At 38.0% G+C, this 27,978-nt stretch overlaps 1 protein-coding gene across 1 annotated transcript in view; it reads right to left on the reverse strand.

Annotated features, from left to right (window-relative positions):
* Pappa2 (pappalysin 2) overlaps positions 1 to 27,978 on the reverse strand; it is a 232,006-nt gene that overhangs the window by 97,170 nt on the left and 106,858 nt on the right. Inside the window, exons 10-13 of the mRNA XM_051186063.1 lie at positions 25,851 to 26,044; positions 23,825 to 23,971; positions 565 to 700; positions 170 to 377 (exon numbers count right to left, since the gene is read on the reverse strand). Of these exons, the coding sequence (XP_051042020.1) occupies positions 170 to 377; positions 565 to 700; positions 23,825 to 23,971; positions 25,851 to 26,044 (685 nt within the window). The remainder of the gene's footprint in view (positions 1 to 169; positions 378 to 564; positions 701 to 23,824; positions 23,972 to 25,850; positions 26,045 to 27,978) is intronic.

The following is a 27,978-nucleotide window of genomic DNA, read 5'->3' on the forward strand; positions in this document are numbered from 1 at the left end:
GACTTCTATGTTTTTCTTTGCTTGATTCTCAAGACTTTTTGGTAGTTCTTAAATCTATCTTTTCAGTTAATGATTAAGCAAGCAACTACTGTATAACACTCAGCCTAAATAGAAGCAGTATGCCATAGTCACGATAGAAATGAAAGAAAGTGGCAAGTTAGCTTTGTACCTCTGTCCCTGATGATTTTGCTCTGGGATGCAGTTACTGGTAGCTGAAGAACTGGTGTGGGAAGATGTCCTTAGAGCCACTGCTGAGATGCCCACCAATGGGGATGAAAAATTCAGCAGCATGGAAGAGGTGTGGTGGGGAAAGACATTCACATGATGGCTCACATTGATAACCAGTGGATTATGTTGACATGACAGCTCATAGGTTCCTGGGGAGAAATAAGGTAATGAATACTATTCTGTGCCATTAACCTAGAACCATGTAGCACCCATTTTTCTCCTCTATAGCTATGTAATATGCAAGACTACAAATATTTTCAGAGGCCAACATCAAGCTGATGCCTAAGTCTATTGGAATAAACCCTAGTGGCTCTAAAGAAATAATCCTCAACTCACCAAGAGAGTGGTTGCTCCCACTGACATCAACCAGGTACAGGGTCACTTTTGACTGATGATGCTTCCCAGGGGACAGACCATCAGATGCCAAGAAAAGGAAAATTGCCTCCGCAACTCCTGGTCTATCGAAACACACCTGGGCATAAGCACATACAGTATGAGCAATTGTTTCCATAGGATATTAAGGTGTGAGTCCATCTTATCTCTATCATCCTAGAGCAGTTCTGTGAAAGTAAGAATTTTGTTCTCCTTTACAATGGGAAATGTGGAGCAAGCACAGCAACATCTGAGGTGACAGCAAACATCAAAGTAAGGTGGCTGGGAGGAAGAAGATCATGGGTAGCTGATGAGCATCCTCCTCGAAACTGTGTAGTACAAGGGTTTTAGTCATTACAACTTGTTTCTGTTTGCTTGTTAGTTTTTTGAGGCAACTTCTAATGTAGATCAGGCCACACACAAATTCACTATTTGCTTGAGGATGATATTGAACTCCTGGTTGTCCTGTCTCTATACTTCCAGCACTAGGATTACAAACACGAAATACCAGGCCTGGCTTGGAGCTATCTTTTTAAATTTCTCAAGAGAGCATTGGTAGAGGCAGTAATTCTCTGCATACTAATATCCCTTCTACATTCAAGTGAAAGGAGTTGACGAGATGTTCAATGAACCAACATCACTAAACAAGCTAATTTCTTTTGATCTGTTCCAAGATGAGACTAGGTATTCGAAGTTATCCTCACTGTAGTCTCCCTTCCTGCCTCCTACCTCCTTTCTCAGTTTCTCTCTTTAACCAGGCAAACTATGACATTGGCAAAGAGGCTATGGTGGTTAGAATGAGAATGGCATGCATGCATATATATGCTGACATATATGCATATATATGTATGTGTCAGATTCTATAATAGCATCTTAGTTATGGTTTCATCTCTCTCTCTCTCTCTCTCTCTCTCTCTCTCTCTCTCTCTCTGTGTGTGTGTGTGTACAGTCTGCTCAGTCTATGTAATGTTACTTGTATGTACATCTTCAGGGATGACCATTGTGGCTTTTTCTTGGGTTCTAAGTATGGTGTGGTTCAGTATAGAACATAGTGCATCTAATTGGCAGGGACCACCTCTAGAATGGGGAAAGGACTAAAAACATGCTTTCAATTTTAACAAAAATTCTTTTTTGTTCACAGACTCGGGTTTCCTGAGTCCTGGCAGCATGTTCATAGTGTTCACTAGCACTGCTGCCCTAATTAGAGTGGTTTTATGATTTTCAGTGGTCAAGGGAACACAGCTCTCCCTGCGTCCTTTCCACCTTTGCGAGAAATTCCAGCCACACTCTCTTTACACAGTGTCTCCTCTACTTTCCTTTCATTTCCCTTCTTTGGAGTAATAAATACTTATTCATAACTTCAAAAACATCCAGTCACATAGGTTACAGCTTCTAAATGAAAATGAAGTCTTCTATCCCTGGATGGCCAAGGGCGAGACTTAAAATCATCCCAAGGAAACCAAAGGTCTAGCTCAAAGCACTTGACCCCAGTAGCAAATGACATCAAAGCCCCTTGGGTCCTACCCATAGCATCTTCCTTTCCACGTACCACAACAGAGATCTGAGGCTGGAAGGCAGCTCATTTCCAGAGCCACAAACAAGAAGCCCTCAGAACCCAAGAGTGAGGAGGCTTCAGCAAAATACAGTGCATCTCAGTCTTCCATCCATCCCAAACTAGGTAGTGGAGGTAGGATTTATGGTGGGTGTGGGCTTTTCTGTCCTGAGGGCCCATACCCAAACCTTCTAATGAAGTTTGCATCACTTAACAACATAGACTTCTGTTCTGTGGCAGTTGGAATAACAAAGCACTGTGAAAATTCAAGCCTGTTCTGAGGGCAGTGCCTCTGTAGGGAGAACGTACAGAGGAACTTCCAGGCCACAGCTTAAGCAAAGAACCACAGATGAGACTTCTAAGAGGCACACAAGCAGAGAATTGTTAGGTTACACAAGCAGAGAGACAAGATTTGGTCAGTTCATGGGTGGCTATGTCTTGGGCATTTCCCATCATAGAGACACAGGAAAGACAGATGAGCTTAATTCTCAAATGGAGCCCGAGTATGTCTCACAGGAGCAGCTAGAAGCATAAAAAGCATGTTTTTATCTCACAACTATTTGCACCTCAATAGCAGAGATCAGTATGAATCTCCATATATGTGAATTATCAGCCTGAGTTCAGGTAAGGAGAAATTAAGGTTCACTGGAGAGAGACAGAGTCAGAGAACCTAGGAGATCCCCTGCATTTGCCTGTTAGACATGTCCTTGCTGTCTATATAACATAAGCAATCTACTTCTGAAGTCTAAAGCTGGGGTTCCTCCTTCCCACAGCCAGTAATAGAGATATCACTTATATCACATGGATACAAGGTAGATTAAGTAAAATTAAGCAAAAGCAGACAAGATAACACCTATGAATATAAAGGATTTCATGTTCATCTATTATTATTTTCCCCCCAAAAAACTACAGCTTATCCAATTTGTACAAAAGGAATGAAAACAGAAGGAATAAAATTTTGAAAATACATATATATATGTATATATATTTATTTAGTATACAGAAAATTATGTTCTTCTAAAATTAAAACTCTAAAAATATTCCATTTGCTTGTATAAATTGACTTGTAGAAATTTGAATTAGTTCTCCATGTTTGGGTTCTATAGGAGCTGTCAATATTTGAGTTCTTGATAGATTCTGCATAGATCACATGACATATGCAAGCACCATAAAACTAATTGAACTTGGCTCTTATAAGAATGAAATTCCAGGAAGAATCCAACATCGTTCAGAAATACAAGCAACTCTGAAGTCTAAAGAACACTTTCAATGTTGAAGATTATCAAAAGTATTTGTGACAAAGAACACTGAAACAGAGAAAACAAAGCAGGTGGACCATATAGCAGATACACAGGGGATATGATGACAGATAAGCGAGAAGATAGATGATCCATGAATTAAATAGATGGGTTATGAATAGTGAAAACAGAGATGGTAGAACAAGACACAGAGAGACTGAGGTTTAGGACAGATATAGGCAGATGTGATGAGTGGGAGGGACAGACAGAAACAGAGGAAGATGGAGAGACAGCATAGCTGCTTTTTACTCAATGCCTGTATATGAACTCCCAAATTTAACCCCAATTGCTGACCACTGAAGAAGAATTAAGATTGAGAGACACCATCTCTAATGAGAATTGTAGAACCAATCTCCAGACTGACTCCAGGGCATGGGTGCAATATACACCTGAACCAAATGTTTCAACACACAGGACACCCTTTGTAGTGGTCACTGGACAGTAGACCCTGAAACTATATCACAGACCTAAAAAGAGTCAGGTTTAAATGCTTCTGGTAAATTCCTGGCTACCCCAAACCCACCATTTCATCTTCAGTTATCTATGACACTTCTCCAGATGGAAAATGGATGCCTTGGGTCAGAAGAATACAGGTAGGCACTGCCAGCTATTTGCACAGCATGAGGACATGTTTTCCTAGAGTTCTCCCCAAATTCAGCAGGCTTTTATTCCTACAGACTTTTAATATGGTAACCTCAGTATATAAAGGATTGATTATGGATTGGAAGCAAGGGTTTGCTCAAGTAAATATTACACAGGAGGATGGTGGCTTTCCCAATTTTCCTTTCTATATTATGTTAGAGGCTTACATATTTGTAATTTTAAATAAGCAGAACATTATAGATTCTCCCCCAAATGTGTTAGTCTTTGGGACTCCCTCTCCACTTATGCAGTCAAATGAACACAAAAACATCAAAGAGCATCTTTCAACTCTACTTGCAATTTAACAAGGCCCACCCAAACTGAATACTATTATTTTGCTATTAGCTAAACTACATGCACTTTTGTAGGTGAAAAAATTATCAAGTGTTCATGACTTCAGGGGAATCCATCTAGTAAATTTGTCATCTGAAGCTTTGACAAGGCAGAGATTAGCTCCAAACAGTCTATAGCTAATAGAGGAAGGGAGCTTGTGGTAACAAAACTCTGGGCAGTGAGTTTTCCAGACTATATCCAGATTTAGAATGTCACTCAAAATGAAGATAGGACTTTTGAGCCTGTTAGACTCCCTTCTCATGTCTAAGCTCCTGTTGCTATTTATCAGAATCTAGACAGTGTCATGCTTTATTCCTCTATGATACTATAAAGACTATAACCACTGAGAATTTATGTGATGCCTCTTCTATAAGGGTCAAAGCAACTTATCATTATGTGTAATTGCTCTTATGGCTCCCACAATTCATGGTTAGACTTTCAAAGATGTAATCATTGGTGAGTGAGTTAGTGGAAGAAACAAGGATCTACTCAGATGACCAGGGCAATTCCACCTAGATCATTTCTCCTCAGGTTCATTTTAGACAAGGCCATATCTGCGAAGACTCTGCTGAACAAGTTTATGAGACTTCAAATGAAGAGCAGGAAGAGACAGAAGAACCATATCTATAGTGATTGCTGCTGTGGTGTGTCTCTCACACCACCTCTTTTGTGACTGGGATATAGATAGAAATAGTCCTCATAGAATCCAAGTAGAGATTATCCCCTTGGAAACTGGAATAAGAGAAAGAATGGGAGCATGCCCAGTTCGGCAAGTGTCCATTTTTCATTGGAAACAATGGATGTCCCAGATACAGAGCTTAGAATTTGTGAAGCTGCCCTGCTTGCGACAAGCAAATGTTTTCAAATAAAATCAGTTGAATTCTAGATTGGTAACAATCAAATAGGAAAGGGGAAATAAAGCTGTGCTCTCTAGAGACAAATTGGAAGGTGGAACTTCCCATTTAGTGCATGAGGTTAATTTTTGAAGGAAATGAGAACAATATACACATAAGTAACCTCTGTTCTTTCAGGATTCCTAAGGCATTATACCTGTAGCAACTGAACATTTTCTTCTGAAGATAATTACTGTTTATAAATTTCCATTATGCATAAAAAATAATCCTAGTGCATTTCACAAAACTGTCCCGTTAAGCATAAAATTCTGTTAACAAGTTTCTACCTGATGAATTGGAGGTAGATTTGAGTCATTTAGAGCATCAGCTTTTCCTATCAATGTTGAGATAATAATCATCTGTAGTAGTGATTTTCAAACTTCAGTGTGCATGCAAACTGCCAAGGGTGTTGCATTTTAAAATGCAAATTTTCAGTTAGTAGAACTGAGGATGCACATTTCTAACAAGGTTTCTTGGAAGAAGCATACTTCGTGAGATGAGGCTTTGGAGATAATCCCTCGATGGTTCTGTCCTCACCTTTGGCCATTAGTAGTCTAGAATTGTACTATTATTTTTCCTATTTGCTTATCTCCTTACAAAAAACTATATTATTGTTTACATGTAAATGCAAAGTTGAAGGAATCTGTTAAATACCTTTGGAAAGAAATTTCAAAAGTAACCTGATGCCCAGAGAGATGACATGCTTATGAAAGTTACTTGCTGAGTTAAGTATTAACAGAGGTTACAATATCATCCTTTGTAGTACAATATCATTCTTTGTACTGCATGCCTTCTCTCTATTTCTAAAGCACCTACTAATCTATTGCTCTATTTCTAACGTAGACTGAAAAGTCAGATCACGAGTAAATAATACCACCTACTCACACAGGATCTCATGAGCTTTACTCTAACCAAATATTCAGTAATGACCAGACCCAGTACCTTACATACATATACTTTTTACTTGTGGTCAAACAATGGAATATTCATAGCTTCTAGGATAGTTGAAATAATTTCCAAATACGTGGCTAGCATCTGACTGACTTTCAAAAAGAATGAAGAGTTGGATTTAGTCAAACCAACCAATGAGGATACAGGATGTCTGCTTAACTTGGGGTATCTGAAAAACAATATCTTTTGTTTTAGTATACCCAAACAATGAATAAAAATATTGATGTTAAGTATCAATTTCTGTTTACCTAAAACCTAAATTCAACTAGAGAGTTCATTTTTTCCCTGCAGCCCAATATTAGAAACATAGATGCCCTTGACTAGATTTGTCTGTGTCAAGTGTTTCATAATACATCAAAAGACTTCAGAGTACTCTATGAATATATGCAAATTATACTTGTCAGTAACTTAAAAATAAGAATTTATCAAACTGAAATTAAAGACTATGCCATAAACAAAACAAAATAATAAGGCTCTCAGTCCCTGTGGCTAGATCCTTGACCCCCATCACCAGGCCTCCACTTAAGAGGCCTCATCTAGAGAGTGCCAGGCCCCAGCTAAAACCCTACCATCACGGAAACATCCTGAATCTTAGCCTAGACTTTTACCCCCATCACCTTTGGCCCCCATCACCAGGCCTCTGCTAGAGCCAGGCCTCTGCTAGAGAGGTCTCAGCTGGAGAGTGCCAGGCCCAGGCTAGATCCCCTATCTGCACATGGAGCATCCTGAGTCCCAGCCTTCAGGATCATTGACCCCCATCACCACACTGGTCTTCTGCTGCAACCTGATCTTTGACCCCCATCCCTGCCTGAGGAGAGTCATCCTAGAGAGCTTGGACCACCCAGAGTTACAGACATCAAAGATCTGACCCACCTAAGCACACTGGGGGAGTACCATAGAGAGAGAGAGAAACCCACCTACACCTACTGGAAGAAGCAATGGAAAGATGGCAATACAAGAAACAACCCAACAATAGAAAGACAAGAATGACACCAACAGAATCGAGGGACTATACATCAACTAGATCTGAATACCCCAAAGCAGATGAAGTAGAAGAGAACTACTTAAAATTATTGTCATAAAAAATGATAGAGGCCCTCAAAGATGATGTGAGAAAATCACTTAAATAAATGGAAGAAAAATCAAACAAAAATTGGAAGAAATGAGCAAATTACTTAAAGAAAGTACAGAAAGCCAAAAAGGAAAAAAAAAAAAAAAATAAGAAAAACATGTGAAGAAAATGGTTCAGGACTTGAAAACTGAAATACAGACAATAAAGAAAACACAAATAGAAGGAGTGCTGTGCTGGAAATAGAAAGACTGGGCAAAATGAGACACAAGCATAACCAACAGAATTCAAGAGATGGAAGAGAGAATCACAGGCGCTGAAGATAAACTAGAGGAAATAGATTCATCAACCAAAGAAAATCTTAAATTCAACAAATCCTTAACATAAAACATCCAGGAAATGTGGGATACCATGAAAAGGCCAAACCTAAGAATAATAGGCATAGAGGAAGGCCAAGAAGCCCAACTCAAAGGTGCACAAAACATATTCAACAAAATCATTGAGGAAAACTTTCCCAATCTGAAGAAGGACATGCCCATGAAAGTACAAGAAGCATACCAAACACCAAATAGACTGGACCAAGGAAAAAGACCCCTCACCACATAATAATCAAAACACCTAACATACAGAATAAAGAATGAATATTAAGATCAGTGAAGGAAAAAGGGCAGGTAACATATAAAGGCAGACCTATCAAAATTACACCTGACTTCTTTATGGAAACTCTCAAGACCAGAAGGTCCTGGACAGATAGATGTTCTACAAGTACTAAGAGTCCATGGATTCCAGACAAGGCTACTATAACCAGCAAAACTCTCAATCAATATAGATAGAGAAAACACGATATTTAATGACAAAGCCAGATTTTCAAGATACGTATCTACAAATCCAGCCCTACAGAAAGTTCTGGAAGGAAAATACCAACACAAGGAAGTTAACTATGCTCACAAAGACATAGGCAATAGAGAATCCCACTTCACCAGAACCCAAGGGTAAAGTAGGACAAATAATTCACAACATCACTGCCAACAACAAATCTAAAACAAACAAGCATCAACAATCAATGGTCCTTAGTCTCCCTCAACATTAATGGTCTTAACTCACCTATAAAAAGACACAGGCTAACAGAATGTGTACGAAGATTGAATCCATCCTTTTGCTGCATACAAGAAACAAATCTAAGCTTCAAAGATAGACATTATCTCAGGACAAAGAGCTGGGAAAAAGATCTTCCAATCAAATGAACCCAAGAAGCAGGCTGGTGTGGCTATCCTAATATCTAACAAGTTACACTTCAAACCAAAATTAATCAAAAGACATGAAGACAGTCATTTCATTTTTATCACAGGAGAAATCCATCACCACAAAGTCTCAATTCTGAACATCTATGCCCCAAATACAAAGGCATCCACATTCGTAAAAGAAATGCTACTAAAACTCAAATCTCACATAATACCTCATACACTTATAGTGGGAGTCTTCAATATGCTACTCTCACTGCTAGACAGGACCACCAGTCAGAAACTTAACAAAGAAACAAAAGAAATAACAGAAGTTATGTCTCAATTGTTTTTAACAGATATCTATAGATATCCAAGCACAAAAGAATATACCTTCTTCTCTGCTCCACCTTCTCTAAAATCGACCACATACTAGGTGACATAACAAATCTCAACAGATACAAAAAAGTGGAATAGTCCCCTGTATCTTATCAGACCACCATGCTTTAAAGTTGGAATTCAACAATTGCAGAAACCCTACAAACTCATGGAAACTGAACAATGCACAATTACACCATACCTGGGTCAAAGAAGAAAAAAGGAGAGAAATTAAGGACTTCCTAAAATACAATGACAATGAGGACACAACATACCTGAACTTATGGGACACCTTGAAAGCAGTGTTACAAGGGAAATTCATTGCACTAAGTGCCCATATGAAGAAAACAGAGGATAGTGACATTAGAGAACTAACAGCACAACTGAAATCCTTAGAACAAAAAGAAGCAAACTCACCCAAGGAATAATCAATTTAAGGGCTGAAATAAATAAACGAGAAACCAGGAAAACAATACAAAAAAATCAGTGCAACAAAGAGTTGCTTTTTCAAGAAAATCAACAAGGTAGACAAACCTTTATCCAAACTAACCAAAAAGCAGAGAGAGAACATGCAAATTAACAAAATCAGAAATGAAAAGGGGGACACAACAAGGGACACTGAGGAAATCCAGACAATTTTCAGGTTATACTTTGAAAACCTGTACTCCACAAAATTTGAAAGTTCAAAGGAAATGGGAAAATTTCTGGATAACTATCACTTACCAAAATCAAATGAAAAACAGACAAACAACTTAAATAGACTTATAACCCCTAATGAAATAGAAGCAGTCATCGAAATCCTTGCAACCAAAAAAAGCTCAGGGTCATATGGATTCAGTGCAGAATTCTACCAGAAATTCAAGGAAGAGCTAACACCAATACTCCTCAAATTGTTCCACACAATAGAAACAGAAGGAACATTGCCAAACTCTTTTTACAAGGCCACAATCACTTTGGTACCCAAGCCACACAAAGGCACAACTAAAAAAGAAAACTACAGACCAATCTTCCTCATGAACATTGATGCAAAAATACTCAATAAGATACTGGCAAATTGAATCCAAGAAAACATCAGAGAAATCATCCACCATGACCAAGTAGTTTCGTCCCTGGGTTGCAGGGATGTTTTAACATATGAAAATCTGTCAATGTGATCCACCATATAAACAAACTGAAAAAGAAAAACCACATGATCATCTCACTAGATTCTGAAAAAGCCTTTGGCAAAATCCAATACCCTTTCATGATAAAGGTCTTGGAGAGATCAGGGATAACAGGAACATACCTATACATAATAAAAACCAAATATACCTCAAACCAACTGCCAACATCAAACTGAATGGAGAGAAGCTTAAGGCGATTCCTCTAAAATCAGGAACAAGGCAAGGCTGCCCTCTCTTTCCATCTCTTCAATATTGTACTTGAAGTTCTAGCTAAAGAAATAAGACAACAAATGGATATCAAGGGGATACAAATTAGAAAGGAAGAAGTCAAACTTTCTCTATTTGCAGATGATATGATAGTTTACAATAGCGACCCAGAAAACTCTACCATGGAACTTCTACAGCTGATAAACACCTTCAGCAAACTAGCAGGATACAAGATAAACTCAAAACATTCAGTAGCCCTACTTTCTTCATTTGACAAAGGGGCTGAGAAAGAAATCAGAGAAACATCACCCTTTACAATAGCCACAAGTGACACAAAGTATCTTGGGATAGTGCTTACCAAACAAGTGAAAGACCTATATAATAAGAACTTTGTGTCTTTATAGAAAGAAATTAAAGAAGATACTAGAAAGTGGAAAGATCTCCCATGCTCTTGGAGAGGTATGATAAACATAGTAAAAATGGCAATCTTGCCCAAAGCAATCTACAGATTCAATGCTATCCCCATTAAAATCCCACCAGAATTCTTCACTGACCTTGAAAGGATAATAATCAACTTCATATAGAAAACAACCCTGTACAATAAAAGAACTTCAGAGGCATCATCATCCCTGACTTTAAGCTCTAATACAGAGCTATAGTCCTGAAAACAGCCTGGTATTGGCACAAAAATAGACAAGTAGACCAATGGAATTGAATAGAAAATCCTGATATTAATCCACACACCTACGAACACCTGATTTTTGACAAAACAGCTAAAAGTATACAATGAGGGGAGGAAAGAATCTTCAACAAATGGTGCTGGCACAACCGGATGATGGTGTGTAGAAGACTGGAGATAGAACCATGTCTATTGCCATGCACAAAACTCAAGTCCAAATAGAACAAAGACCTCAACATCAATCCAGCCACACTAAACCTCTTAGAAGAGAAAGGGGGAGGTACCCTTGAACAAATTGGTATAGGAGACCACTTCCTGAACATAACTCCAGTAGCACAGACACTGTTCTACCACACCCTCCCTCAGTTTAAAGATGGACCAAATCCTCTGAATCTAGAACCAGAAGTAGCCCTCCTCCATTTATAGGTTTACATCAGACAATTTGTCACAGTAACAAAATTTTGAATAAACCAGTGCTGAAATAAGATAAATGATCATGGATATCTTTAGAAGTAACTGAATAACATGCTATAGAGCAGGGGTTAGCCCATTATGACCCATGGGCCAATCCTGACCTGATTTCTATTTCCATATGGCTGTGATCCAATACATACATATTGTTTTCAAACAGATGAAAGTAAAAATAAATATAATAAGAAAAGTATATAAAATGTGAGGTTCTGTTTTCAAAAATACAATTTATACACATACATTTACACATTCCTACCTTCATGCTAATAGCCATGTTAAACAGTAATGATATGTGTTGTGTGGCCAATAAACTGAAAATATTTTATAACTTGTTGTTCATAGAAAATATATTTCCACTCCTACACTGCTGGTGGGAATGCAAACTTGTACAGCCATTTTGGATATCAGTATGGCTGTTCTTCAGGAAAATGGGAATCAGTTTGCCATAGGACCCAGGAATTCCACTCTTAGGTATATCCCCAAATGATCCACATCCATGCAACAAAGTATCTGTTCAACTATGTTCATAGCAGCATCATTTGTAATAGCAAGAACCTAGAAGCAACCTAGATGCCCCTCTACTGAAGAATGAATGAAGAAGATGTGGCACATTTACACAATGGAATACTACTGTGTGGAAAAAAAAAACAATGGAATCTTGAAATTTGCAGGCAGATGGACAGAACTTAAAGAGTTCCTAAATGAGGTAACCCAGTCACATAAAGAGGAACATAGTATGTACTCACTCATATATGGATTTTAGACAGAGAGCAAAGGGTAACCAGTCTATAATTCACACCACCAAAGAAACTAGGATACAAGCAGGATTCTAAGAAATTCATACAAGGTCCCTCACAGAAGAGCAAAGGGACAAGATCTCCTGAGCATATTGGGAGTGGGGGAGGAGACAGTGAGTTCAGAGGGAGCTAGGAGAAATAAAATGGGAGGAGAGGAAAGCACATGGGACTAGGAAGATTGAGTCAGGGGAGGAATAGATGAGATGAGACAGAGAGAGAGAGAGAGAGAGAGAGAGAGAGAGAGAGAGAGAGAGAGAGAGAATGAAAGAGGGAGCCATTATAGGTTTGAAGAGAAAACTGACTCTAGAGAAATGTCGTGAGACCTACAAGACTGCCCCAACTAACAATATGAGCAACAGTGGAAAGGCTACCATAAATGGCCTTCCCTGATAATGAAAGTGATGACTCACTTATCTACCAACATAGAGCCCTCATCTAGTAGCTGATGGAAACAGAAGCAAACACCCACAACTAAAAACTGAACCAAACTGGAATCAGATGCAGAGAGGGAGGACAAGATCAGGCTACAGAAATCCGCAGAAACAGCTTACCTGAACAAGGAGCTAATGGGCCCCCAGACTGATAGCTGGGAACCCAGCATTGGACTGACTCAGACTCACTGAACATGGGTCTCAGTTAGAAGGCCTGGGCATTTTAAGAGACCTCTGACAGTGGAACCAGGATGTATCCCTGGTGCACAAAAGGACTTTGGGAGCACATTCCCCATGGAGGGATACTCCCTTAGCCTAGAGGCCGGAGGGAGGGCCTAGTCCCTACTCCAAATGACTTGACAGATTTTGATGACCTCTCCTGGAAGTCATCACCCTACATGTGGAGTTTGGGGGGCAAATGGTAGAGGAGGGTGGTTGGGGGGCATGGGATGGTGGGAGAGAGGGAGGGAAGGAGAGAGGGAAGAAAGGAGGGAGGAAGGAAGGGAAGAAGGGAGGGAGATAGAGGGAACAGTGATCAATATGTAAAATGAGAAAAGTAAATAAAAGAAAAAGAAAATGTGTTTCCAACTCTTGCCATGGAATGTAGGACCATAGGCTTCGGGCTAAACTGCATTTGAATTGGAATCCTATCTATGCTTTTACTAGTTATATCATCTAAATGCTTAGTATTTCTGAATTTCAAAATAATATTTTTAAAATGTGTAAAATAAATACTACATGAAACAGAATACATAAGTGTGTTTTTTCCTGTTCAATAAGTGTGTTTTTTCCTGTTCACATTGTTGTAGGGATACTCATTTTAATTCTAATCAATTAAACACCCATTGCATATTCTTAGAGACTCATGTTCAGTGTTTAGCTAGTTGACACCAAACAAAGAAAAGAAAGAAATTATGGTGAATAGGGCTTTCCAGGCAGTGGTCCATAATTTATAACTGATGTAGATGACTGAGGTATTTAAAATACTGTGAACATGTTTTAGGACTTCTAACCAGTTGAGCCTAAGTGAGAGACAGTTTAGAAACATAGAAACAAACATGAACATATGATTTTGTATATGGTGACTAGCTCCCTAGGATCTGAACAAATGGTTAATGGTGTCTACATCTCAAATGGTTCCATTTGTTTCCTACATTACTTATATTCAAAGCCTTTCTTCAGGAAACCATGCCTTCTGTAACCCACCTGCTAATGCACATAAGTTTACAAAAAGCACTGAGTTAATCCTCTCACTGGTGCATGTCCTTTTAAAACATTAGGAGAAATGCAACAAAGCAAGGGAGGGCATCTTTCCTTTCACCTTCACTTGTTTTCTGCCTTATTCCTATTGTTACTTTCTACATTATTTCCAGTGCTCAATTCTGGGTTTGGCTGATAGAATAACCAAGAGAGTTTAGCGGGGAACAAACTCAAGAGATTATTGTCAAGACATGAGAACATGAGCTTCCTGACTGCCATTTTATTCTTTAGCGGTATAGCAAAAGGAAAGAAAATCTTGGGTAAATTTTTCATCTGTGAAATAGAAAACATCTCTCCTGCCACTCACAAAGATTTGTAAGGACACCAGTAAAAAGCATAGGAATATGCATTTTGTAAACCACAGATGTCTTTAAAATGTGCTATTTAAGTTGTAAATAATAAAAGACTTATACTATATACTCTGGAGGAAAATTCTCCTGTTCTTGCTCTGTTGGTTGAAGATAAAGAAAAGCAAGAATGTTACCTCAGCAAAACTGGCTAAAATGACAGAACTTTTATTTTGGCAAGGAACATGTGAGTGAATGAAAGATTTTAGACATAAGTTTTCAAAACTAATGTTTTCCAGTACTGTTGTTTTTCACTTATGCAATAAATTTGCCTCTGATTCACTACATACAAATCATATCTGTGTATCAAATCAAGATTAAATTATACTAAAATGAAGAGTAAACGGCCAGAAATTCTGCCGTGATTGGAAAATGTTTTGTTTAATATATCTTATTTTCAAAAGACTATTCCTAATTTATTTGGTACCATATGGGTTCGTGAAATCAAATTTTACTAGCATGCCTCACACACTAATGTAACCTTTGATTAGATTTTGCTCTAATACAGAGGTTCTTCTTCTAGATTACTTAATGAGCAGGAATAGGATACAAGCCTAAAATACAAGAAGTAGCTAACCGATGGGTATTAATAGTGCTTCAGGTTGAGACTTCTGCTTCTGGATATAATTGAGTCACTTACAGTCAAACAAGAATTTTTTCAAGCAGGAATATTTTGAAATTACAAATTAAATAAGATGATGATGATGATGTTTAAGAACACGCAAATCTGTGAGGACTCAAGAGTTCAATATCTCAAAAGGAAAGAAGTCAAAAAGTCACCCACCATTTCCTGGCCTCTGCTGGAAAACCTGCCCTCCTCCCACTCTATGTCCTACTGGGCCCTCTGCTCCATTGTTCTAGTTGAGCACTGAGCCAGAGTGCAGGTCCAACAACCCCTCCACCTCCAGGGAATTTTGAGGATCTTCTCTAAGCACACTAGAGCCACCTATCCACGTTGAACCACATCAAATTCCCACCCATCGCTGGGCCTCTGCCAGAGGAGAGACCTCCTAGAGAGCTTAGACCACCCAGAGCTACAAATATGGAACTCCTGATGCACCTAAGCCCACTGGGAGAGTAGAGAGAGAAAACTCCACCTGCACCCACTGGAAGAAGTAATGGGAAGATGGCAATACAACAAAACACCCAACAATAGAAAGACAAGCATGACACCACCAGAATCTAGAGACTCTACTCCAACTACACCTGAACACAGCAAAGCAGACAAGTAGAAGAGAACGACTTGAAAAATAACCTCATAAAATGACACAGGCCCTCAAAGACAATATGAGAAAATCCCTTAAAGAAATGGAAGAGAAAAAAAAAAAAAAAACCAAAACAAAAAATTGGAAGGCATGAACAAATCTCTTAAAGAAAGCAAGGAAAGCCAAGAAAATAAAATCAAACAAGTGAAGAAAACCATTTAAGACTTAAAAACTGAAATACAGACAATAAAGAAAAAAAACTGAAGGAATACTGGAAATAGAAAAACTGGGCAAACGATCAGCAACTACACATGCAAGCATAACCAACAGAATACAAGAGATCGAAGAGAGAATTTCAGGCAATGAAGATAAGCTAGAGAAAACAGATTCATCAACCAAAGACAATCTTAAATCCAACAAATCCTCAACACAAAACATCCAGGAAATGTGGGACACCGTGAAAAGGCCAAATGTAAGAATAATAGGCATAGAAGGTGAAAAAGCCCAGCTCAAAGGTTCAGAAAACATATTGAAGAAAATCATTGAAAAAAACTTTCCGAATCTGAAGACAGACATGCCTATGAAACTACAAGAAACACAGTGAACACTACCTAGACAGAACCAAAAAAAAAAAAAAAAAAGACCCCCTCAACACATAATAATAAAAACACCTAACACACAGAATAAAAAAAAAAAAAAATATTAAGAGCAGCCACTTCACCAGAACCAAAAGGATAAAGCAGGGCAAATATGATCACAACAGCACCACCAAAAACAAATCTAAACCAAACAAGAATTAACAATCAATGGTCCTTACCATGCCTCAACATTAATGGTCTTAACTTGCCTATAAAGAGACACAGGCTAACAGAATGGATACGAAGACAGAATCCATCCTTCTGCTGTATACAAGAAACACATCTTAGCTTCAAAGACAGATTTTTACCTCAGGATAAAGGGTTGGGAAAAGATCTTCCAATCAAATGGACCCAAGAAGCAAGCAGGTGTGGCTATCCTAATATCTAACAAGTTAGACCTCAAATCAAAATTAATCAAAAGAGATGAAGAAGGTCACTTCATATTCATCACAGGAGAAGTCCATCAGCACAAAGTCTCAATTCTGAATATATATGCCCCAAATACAAAGACACTCACATTCATAAAAGAAATGCTACAAAAACTCAAATCTCACATAAAACCTCACACATTACAGTGGGAGACTTCAACACCTCACTCTCACCACTAGACAGGACCACCAGTCAGAATCTTAACAAAGAAACAAAAGAACTAACATAAGTTAGGTTCCAATTGTGTTTACTAGACATCTATACAACATTCCATCCAAACACAAAAGAATATACCTTCTTCTCTATTCCACATGGAACCTTCTCTAAAATCGACCACATACTAGGCGACATAAAAAACCTCAACAGATACAAAAAAATTGGAATACTCCCCTGTATCTTATCACACCACCATGCTTTAAAGTTGGAATTCGACAACAACACAAATCGGAGAAACCCTACAAACTCATCGAAACTGAACAATGCACAATTGCACCATACCTGGGTCAAAAATAAAGACTTCCTAAAATTCAATGAGAATGAAGACACAACATACCTGAACTTATGGGGCACTTTGTAAGCAGTGCTATGAGGAAAGTTCATTGCACTAAGTGCCCATATGAAGAAAACGGATGATGGTCACATTAAAGAATTAAGAGCACAACTGAAAACCTTAGAACAAAAGAAGCAAACTCACCCCGGAGGAGTACACACCTGGAAATAATCAATTTGAGGGCTGAAATCAATAAAATAGAAACCAGGAAAACAATACAAACACATCAATGTAACAAAGGGTTGGGTTTATTTTGAGAAAATCAACAAGATAGAAAAACCTTTATCCAAACTTACCAAAAAGCAGAGAGAGAACATGCAAATTAACAAAATTAGAAATGAAAAAGAAGACAAACCAAGGGACACTGAGGAAATCCAGACAATTTTCAGGTTATACTTTGAAAACCTGTACTCCACAAAATTTGAAAGTTAAAAGGAAATGAACAAATTTCTGGATACCTATCACTTGCCAAAATGAAATCAAGAACAGTTAAACTACTTAAATAGACCTATAACCCAGTCATCAAAAGCCTCCAAACCAAAAAAAAAAAAAAAAAAAAAAAAAAAAAAAAAAAAGCTCAGGGCCATATGGCTTCAGTGCAGAAGGCACAACTAAGAGAGAAAACTACAGAACAATATCCCTCATGAACATTGATGCAAAATACTAAATAATATACTGGCAAATCGAATCCAAGAACACATCAGAATCATCATCCACCATGACCAAATAGGCTTCATCCCTGGGTTGCAGGGATGGTTCAACATAAAAAATATATCAATGTGATCCAACGTATGAACACATTGAAAAAGAAAAACCACATGATCATTTCACTAGATGCTGAAAAAGCCTTTGACAAAAATCTGACACACTTTCATGATAAAGGTCTTGGAGAGATCAAGGACAACAGAAACATACCTAAACATAATAAAAGCAATATACAGTAAACCAACAGTCAACATCAAACTGAATGGAGGGAAGCTTAAGGCAATTCCTCTAAAACCAGGAAAAAGACAAGGCTGCCCTCTCTTTCCATATCTCTTCAATATTGTACTTGAAGTTCTAGCTAAAGAAATAAGACAACAAAAGGAGATCAAGGGGATACAAATTGGAAAGGAAGAAGTCAAACTGTCACTATTTGCAGATATTATGATAGTTTACATAAGCAACCTGAAAAACTCTATTAGCGAACTCCTACAGCTGATAAACACCTTTAGCAAAGTAGCAGGATGCAAGATAACCTAAAAATATCAGTAGCCCGACTATATACAGACTACAAAGGAGCTGAGAAAGAAATCAGAAAAATATCACCCTTTACAATAGCTACAAGCAAAATAAAGTATCTTGGGGTAATGCTAATGAAACAAGTGAAATACCTGTATAGCAAGAACTATGCATCTTTAAAGAAAGAAATTAAAGAAGATACTGGAAAATGGAAATATCTCCCATGCTTTTGGATAAGTAGGATAAACATAGTAAAAATGGCAATCTTGCCCAAAGCAATGTACAGATTCAATGCTATCCCCATTAAAATCCCACCACAATTCTTCACTGACCTTGAAAGGATAATAATCAACTTTATATGGAAAAACAAAAGGCCCAGGATAGCCAAAACAACCCTGCATAATAAAGGAACTTCAGGAGGAATCACCACCTTTGACTTCAAGCTCTACTATAGAAAATATCTTGGTACTGGCCCAAAAATAGACAGGTTGACTAATGGAATTGAATCGAAAATCACGATATTAACCCACACACTTACAAACACCTGATTTTGGGCAAAACAGTTAAAAGCATACAATGGAAGGAGGAAGCATCTTCAACAAATGGTGCTGGCACAATTGGATGATGGTGTCTTGAAGACTGGAGATTGTCCCATGTCTATTGTCATGCACAAAACTCAAGTCTAAATGGATCAAAGACCTCAACATCAATCCAGCCACACTGAACCTCTTAGAAGAAAAAGTGGGAGGAACCCTTGAACAAATTGGTACAGGAAACTGCTTCCTGAACATAACACCAGTAGCACGCACACTGAAATCGACAATTAATAAATGGGACCTCTCCAAACTGTAAGGCAAAACTCACAGTTAACAAGATCAAACAGCAGCCCACAGACTAGGAAAAGATCTTCACCCCTATATCTGACAGAGGGCTGATCTCCAAAATATACAAAGAACTCAAGAAACTAGTCACTAAAACACCAAATAACCCTATTAAAAATGGGGTGCAGAACTGAAGAGACAATTCTCAATAGAGGAAATCAAAAAGGCTGAAAGACACTTAAGAAAGTGGTTAACATCCTTAGCTATCAGGAAAATGCAAATCAAAACAACTCTGAGATATCATCTTACTCCTGCCAGAATGGCTAAAATTAGAAACACTAATGACAACTTATGCTGGAGAGGATGTGGAGAAAGGGGAACACTCCTCCACTGCTGGTGGGAGTGCAAACTTGTACAACCATTTTGGAGATCAGTATGGCAGTTCCTCAGGGAAAATGGGAATCAGTCTACCACAGGACCTAGCAATCCCCCCTCTTAGGCATATACCCAAATGATCCACATCCATGCAACAAAGATATCTGTTCAACTATGTTTTTAGCAGCATTATTTGTAATAGCTAGAACCTGGAAGCAACCTAGATGCCTCTCAACTGAAGAATGGATTAAAATGTGGCACATTTATACAATGGAATACTACTCTGTGGGAAAAAAAATCAATGGAATCTTGAAATTGGCAGGCATATGGATGGAACTTGAAGAAACCATCCCAAATGAGGTAACCCAGTTACAAAAAGAGGAACATGTATGTACTCACTCATATATGGATTTTAGACATAGAGCAAAGGATCACCAGCTTATAATTCACACTTCCACAGAAACTAGGCTACAAGGAGGAACCTAAGAGATTCATACAAGATTCCTCACAGAAGGGGAAAGAAACAAGATCTCCTGAGCATATTGGGAGTGGAGGGGCAGGGAGTGGAGATGGAACTAGGAGAAAGAGAAGGGGAGGAGAGGAAAACACGTGGGACTAGGAAGGGGAGGAATAGGGAAGGAATAGATGAGATAAGAGAGAGAGAGAGATACCATAAAAGATGGAGCCATTATAGATTTGAAAAGAAAATTGACTCTACAGAAATGTCCAGAGACCTTCAAGATTGCCCCAACTAACAATATGAGCAACAGTGAAAAGGCTACCTTAGATGGCCTTCCTTGATAATTAGATTGATGACTAACGTATCCACCATCATAGAGCCCTCATCTAGTAGCTGATGGAAACAGAAGCAGATACCCACAGCTAAACACTGAGCAGAACTGGAATCCAGATGCAGAGAGGGAGGACAAGACCAGGCTACAGAAACAGCTGACCTGAACAAGGAGCTAATGGGCCCCCACACTGATAGCTGGGAACCCAGCATTGGACTGACTCAGACTCCCTGAACATGGGTCTCAGTTAGAAGGCCTGGGCAGTTTAAGAGACCTCTGACAGTGGAACCAGGATGTATCCCTGGTGCACAAAAGGACTTTGGGAGCACATTCCCCATGGAGGGATACTCCCTTAGCCTAGAGGTCAGAGGGAGGGCCTAGTCCCTACTCCAAATGACTTGACAGATTTTGATGACCCCTCCTGTAAGGCATCACCCTCCTTGTGGAGTGTGCCTGGGAAATGGGATGGGAGGATGGGAGGGTGCATGGGAGGGAGGGTTAGCGGGAGAGAGGGACGGAGAGGGGACTTGGATTTATATGTAAAATAAGAAAATAAATAAATAAACTTTAAAAAAGTCACAAATTCACATTAAAAGGAACTTTATATTCTGCATCTCAGAAATATTTTTAGTATAAAAAGCAGTGCAGAATATCAGTGTAAGTGAGGCAAAGACTGGCCAGAAAGAAGCTCAAACCCTGGAGGGGTCCTTGGTAGGCATATACTGCTGAGAATATGGCAGCTGGAGACTTTCAATTTGAGGGCCCAGTTCAAGTTTGCATGGGGATTTCTTAGAAAAAAAAAAAGAATGGATGAGAGCTCACAGACATAATAACAGAGACTCTAGCTATTCAAATTGCTTTTTTAAAATAATATTTCCTAAACCTTTGTACCTGTCCCAATAAAGTTATCTTGAAAAGAAGACAAGCTCAGCCAATGTCTCTAAAAGGTGTTCAATGTCTCATGTTAGGATAAAGTTCATTCATTATTATAGAGAAAAAACAGAAAATATCAACATAAAATAGTTAAGAGACTGATGTTATCCAGTACAAATTAAAGTGATTTTGATAAGTGTGTTTTAAAATACAGTATAAGAAATAGGAATATACATGGATTAAATCAGCATTAGTAGAGATAAAAGACACACTTTTCAGTTAAGATAATTTATAAGAAAGATGTAGGAATTTGAAAATATATCCTGGCAATTTCCAATGCACATAGTTCACATATCTACAAGTAATGGCCATAAAATTAGTTTAGCTAATGACTCACAAACATGACTCAAATCAAGTTGATACAATATACTAATAACAACTGAATAAATATTTCACTGCCAATCTTGCAACAACAACAACAACAACAAAATTTCCACACAAGTAATGGGCTTGAATTTTGACCAGTAAACTAATCCCATCCTTGCTAAAGTCATGACGTTAATCTCTTAGTGACTATAACTGTTTTGTATTGATGATCCTTTTTTACTCACTGCCTGAATGAAGCTTTGATTTGGGTTACACAGACAACAATACACATGCGATTTCAACTTGTTCCCCAATGATAAATACATGTGAAGATCTGCCAAAACAATGCATATTCAAAAGAAGACAGAAAACAAGTTTAAAATGCAGCAAGGAAAAATGACAGTGCTGGAACTGAAATCTGACCAATGGACAATGGTGTCGTGGAAGAAGTAACCAGCTCCAAGAATGGTGGTGATTCAAGAGTCCAAACATACAGGTAGAGGACCTCAGTGAAAGTGAAGCTGTCACCAGAAGTAGGGAATGTAGATTTGACATAAAGAACAAGACTTCCTAGAAGAACCAATATAAAGAAAAAAGTTCATGCTAAAGGAACTCACGGTGGCGGGGGTGGGGGGAGGAGGATAATGACACCAAAAGAGTGAAGAATACTTGTCAGGAGCTGGTCTATTGTTATCTGTATAAGAAAGACTTAAAAGTTCACCAAGTTATTAAAAAGTGCTAGCTTTGTCATATAAGTCACATAAGAAAAAGGCAAGCAAAGGCAAATTCCCTTGGTATATTCAGGGCTTTTGAAAAGAAATATAACATGTTGATCCTCTACATCGCCAATGTTTACATTAATAGTGAACTAAAAAGTCAAAAGGAAGTTCTATTATTTTTACTTCCCCACATATGCACAACTAAAATGTAAGAGCATTTGAAGTGGCAAAATGTTTTAGGGGTCATGAAAGAACTACAATCAATTATAATTCTATAGCTATTATATAATATTATTATAACATAATAATATAATATAATGCATAATTATAACATAATGACTATATTATATAATAATAACTGATTCTTGATCACTTTGTATAGTCATTCTATGAGCTCACAACACCATATGAAGTGAGTACTGCCCCTATGTATGTGTGACAGGCAGGGCAAAAATCAATTATCAAAATATCATTTTAAGTTATCAGAAAAAGAAACGCAAGTTAAAAAGCATAATTGTAGTTTAATGGTTGAATACCTGTCTAGAATATTCACAGCCCTGAAAATGAACAACAAAAATGGAGAAAATAATGAAAAATGAAAGTGTACATTTCTTTTGGTTTGCTTTATGAAAAGATAAGTGAAAAGTTAGGGAAAATGATTAACCCTAGTAAGATTGAACAAAACTAACATCTGAGTATAAAATTCATGTAAAATTTAAAGGATAATAATCGGAATAGCTAAGGAATTCTAAAAAATGAAGAATCTTTAAGGCTTAAACTATGGGATTTTAATATTGATTAAAAGTTTAATTCTGAAAAGTGTGCTAATATTCCAAGTTATATGAACTAGTAGAGCAAAATGCAGAATTAATAAATAAAATATGGAGTCAATACACAAGCCAACACATGCATACTGCTGCTGGTTTTGACAAAGGTGGCATGCAGCATAGTGGGTCTAAGTTTGATTAAATTGCTTCTAGATCTACCGAACATACACAGGGCAAAGACTGTGAATCTCTACCTCACATAATGCATGTGAAACCTTGGTATCTCTTACCAGCACTATCTGTCATCCTAGTACTGAGGAGGTAGAGTAGTAGGATCAGGAGCTCAAGGTCATCCTCAGTGGCACAGAGTTTGAGGACAGCCTGAGCTGAGTGAGACCCTATCTCAAGTAATAAAAACAGTCAAAAAATGTTCAAAAGAAGCAAAATAACTAGATATGTTTGTGATGTAACACAAAAGGAGTGTAAGAGAACCTTGTGACAGTGATAATCAATGCCCCATTCCTTGATTTCTATGGTAATTAGGTCATTTGAGCTATCTATTTCTAATTTTGCATGTTTTGGTGAAATCCTAGAGTGATTACTCATATGGAAAATCCAAACTTCAAAGAAAGATGAAAATAAATTTAAAATGTAAATAATTTGAGATAACAGAAGAAAAACTATACTAAATCAATCAAATGTCCAATTTTACCCATACACATGCACACATGTGTACCCCTATTTACAAGCTTTACAAATAGACATTCGCCTCACTTACTTCAAGCCAAATCTCATTGTCCTTCTGCAGACTATCTTCAGACTTCTCACTGCCATCCTCCTGGGCTGTCTTCAAACTGAAAACACAGGGAAACCATCCAGGAAAGAGACTGTTTGGGGATGAATCTGGATGATGTGAAGTACAAATCTGAAAAAACAATTTCAGTCTCAAATTAAGTGTGGAGTGTAGGAGATAAAGTCAGGAGGTCTCTAGCACAAAGCCAACTTTTCTCTCTTAGACCTAATGACCACACTCTTAGGTGCAAAATGCAGAAGTTAGGACTCAGAAAAACCCCAATTCAGGTAGAAAAATTTCTCAGTGCTATAACCCTCAAGATGTATCTTCCTAGGGTAGAAAACACATGGGGACAACCATCAGCATGGGGTACCCAAAGAATCATTTTGGCACATTTCATAGGACTGATACAAGGATTCACTTTGCAAGTTTTTCCACGGTAATGGTTAGGTCCTTATCAATCAGAATCAACTGGCCTGAGAGGGAGGCTACTAAGTCAAGCAGGAATGGAGTGTTTGGGTGGGTAGAAACCCCAAGAAACAGAACTTTAGGAAATGTCTCCTACTTCACTTAGAAAAGACATTCAGACTAGACTAAAAGCCACTTCAGAGAGCTGTCATGAACTCAGAATCACCAACTTTCCTGGCTTTTTGTCACTGGGCACAAGAACTCCAAGAAGAAAGATGCCAAGACTTGGCAAAGAGAGTGTGGCAGAAAAAGGATAGTTGCCTCATTGTATCTTCCTGTCCATCACCTTTTCAGTAATGAACATCAACTTTGTTCAAAGTTATCCAGTTATGTAAATGTTCTTTTCCTCAGGGTTCCCCCAAATAGGGGTGATTAAGCAGACATAAGATATAGATGAAAATCTACAGTGTTGAGCTTCCAGAATATTTGCCATTTTCCCATTTGAGCAAACACTCGTCTGGCATACACAAACCCACCTTTGACCTGCTTTCTTCTTCCTCTCTGAAAAGCTGATTGCAAGGTTCTGGGAGCATAAATCAGTGACAGAGAATTTGCTTACTCTGCAGGGTCCTGAGATCAAACCCCAGTAGTAACACACACAAACGTGCGTGCACGCACACACACACATACACACACACACACACACACGCACGCACGCATGCACGCACACATACACATGCACACCATTTACTTCAAGTTTACAGGGGCAGTCATGTTAGTAGCAAGAAAAAGAAAACTACAAACTAAGAATGGAAGAGTTGGAATCTAGAGACTTGCATCCTTGATGGACACCTGAGACAGGCACCTTGAGTAGCTTCCTCTATCTACTCAGAAGTGCATGGATAGAAAAATTCGATCATTTCATCCTGGTTTACAATTCCTGAAGGGAATTACTTCTGTAGACATTTTGCCCATTGTTACAATGGGGGGGAAATCTATTTGGAAAGTAAAGCATCTGGAGTGGTACCCAAATAGCTAACTGTCCTTCATCTTGTCTTTAGGATTCAACCTCAGTTGAACAATGTCATTAGAGTCTTCCTAAGATCTCCCACTATGTAGCAGAAGGTCAGGGAAATGATTCATCTGATTTACTAATTACTAACTCTAGCATTTCTTGAATACTCATTTAAATCAAAGCATACTTTTATTATATATATAAAATCTCAATTAACTCTACACTGCCCTGTTAGATGCAAAAGTTAGTGACAAATGAAGGTCAAACATGGCTAAGTGATTTGTCCTTAGTAATATAATAACAGTAATACTAGTGGACCCAGCTGTCTAATTCAAACTTTCTGATTTCTTTTTGCTGCTTTTACACTAAATAGTCCAACACTTAGAGCACAAATGTAGTTTATAACAGCTTCAAGTCTATGTTAAACTTTGAGACACTTGAATATGCCTTGAGTTCCTGGATAAAAGTTGTTGATGTCAAGTAGTATGCATGTGAGTTACAGGACTTCATGATTAATCTAGAAGGTGTTGAGCTAATATGTTGTTCTGATCTTGGCCAGCCATGACTCCACTCATCTGACATACTTACCATTGAATGAGGTTCTCCTGTAACCAGAGAAACAGGACACTTCTTCTTATCTTCATGGTAGGAATAAGCTTGAGTAGTCCACTGGTTCATGTGTCCTTCAGGAGTATGGAGGCCACAGTCTATGATGCTGGTTTCCTTCTCAAAAGGTTCACAAATCCCATCTCCCTCATGCTTGTAACAAAGGCTTGGCTCCCCTGCCAAGAAACATGTATAACATTTCAGGGATTTTTCCATATATATTAGGGTAAATGTAGCATGATAATATTCCAAGCAATTCTTCTCCAGCCCATTAAAGACAATCCTGTGGTGACCAGGGAACATAGTCCCACCATAGCATCAACCACCACACATTTTGAGAAAAAGAATCACTATTTATGACGGAAGAAGCAAGTCTAATAAAGCCATAGGAAAGACTGGACTTGAGAGAGAAGGATAAAGGGGGAAATGTGTTACAAACTGGTTTTAGGAAGAAAATTGATTCTATCTTACTGGTATTGTTTGTATTTTAAAGAGATAGAGTCTTGGGTAGCCCAAGCTGCTACTGAGTTCCTGATCTGCTTGCCTCTTGAGTGTTACAATCACAGGCATGTGCTACCATGCCCAACCAAGGTATTTTAGGTGAAGTTGAATGAGACATGGAACATGTTAAAAATAAGAGGAAGATAGAAAAAAAGCAGAAATAGAATTTAGATAAATAACATAATATTGATATATTTGAATCTTCATGGATTTTTTTTTGAATGTTCAATTATTTAAGGGAGTTCTTCACCAAATTATGTGTTTTTTAAATTCCTATTGCCACTGAGATTTTTTTTTTCTCTGAACACATAACTGCTCAGAGACTGTAAGAAACTATGTTGCAAAGCCTCCAGCTCTCCCAGGCATCAGTTCTCTCGGCTTAGGCCAATCATGAAGTTCGTAGTTTTCTTCTTATTAATATTGCTTGTTTTATGAATGAGAAATACAAATCTAAATGAGTTTGCATGACTTGAAAAGTGACCCTGACAATCTATGGGCTTGATCTGAATGAGACTTGTACAATATAGGCCCATGCCTCCCTTAGCCTTATACTCTTGACCACCTCATACTAAAAGGGAGCAGACAAACAAGATATGAATATTTGGGGGAAACTATTGGAGGTGGAAGATAAGCTTGAGTATCCTGGGCTAGTTCCATCCCTCCTCACAGGGAAGTTCCTATTGGCAGTCAGTAATGCTCCTTTGTAGATGGTTTTCTTCAGTGTGGAAAGCTAGGATGCACTTATAAAACCATCTATAAAGTTCCACCAAAATGTAGGACAATTAATGTTAATAGTGCAACCCAATTTCTCATTTCTGCTTCAAGTAACAGGACACTGAAATAGAATTAAGATTCAAAACAAAGCCACACTATTCAGCACAGACTCAGTAAAACCATTGCTAAGATTTATTATTGTTATAGCATGATTTTTTATTTTTTTTTCTTCACAGAAATTCCTCAGGGATATTCTGGTAGTTTGTCAGCTGCTTACCAACATACAGTTATTATTTTCCTTAATAATTACCTCATATGTAAGACCCTCCGGTGGTAAATCTACTTCTGCATGCCAGTGTAAACTACCTTCTACAGGACATGGTTCTAAGCCCATTTAAGGCATTCATCTGTAGTCTATCAAATTTATGGCCCTCTCACCCTCTCATCCAACACATGTACATTTGAAACAACATTCCCAGCAGAGCAAGCTGTCTGTTTCTCCCTACCTTTGCTATTATTTATGACAATTATATACATAGATAATGGATTTTCTATCCATAACTCAGGAACTGTTCCTTCTTATTTCTTGTTTTTTTTTTCTTTTAACCACAGAATAAAAAAAAGCTGTTCTTTGCAATTCCATAAGAAAATAATAGACCACTTTAAAATCACATTTCCAAAGGTTCCTTCCAATCTAATTTTTTGAAAAGCAATGGAGTAAAATCATATGCCTCGCATACGATAAATGTATTCATCAAAAAGGATGTCTAATAGTGGAATATACCACATCAATTTAACCCAGTCAATAACGTAAACATAACCTTAAATACAGTATTTAAGTATAGTTAAAGTAATTGAGATATAGTCTTACTGGAGTTAGAGGTTGAGAAAAACA

Source organism: Phodopus roborovskii, unplaced genomic scaffold (assembly GCF_943737965.1).
Source record: "Phodopus roborovskii unplaced genomic scaffold, PHOROB, whole genome shotgun sequence".
NCBI classification, from domain to species: Eukaryota; Metazoa; Chordata; class Mammalia; order Rodentia; family Cricetidae; genus Phodopus; species Phodopus roborovskii.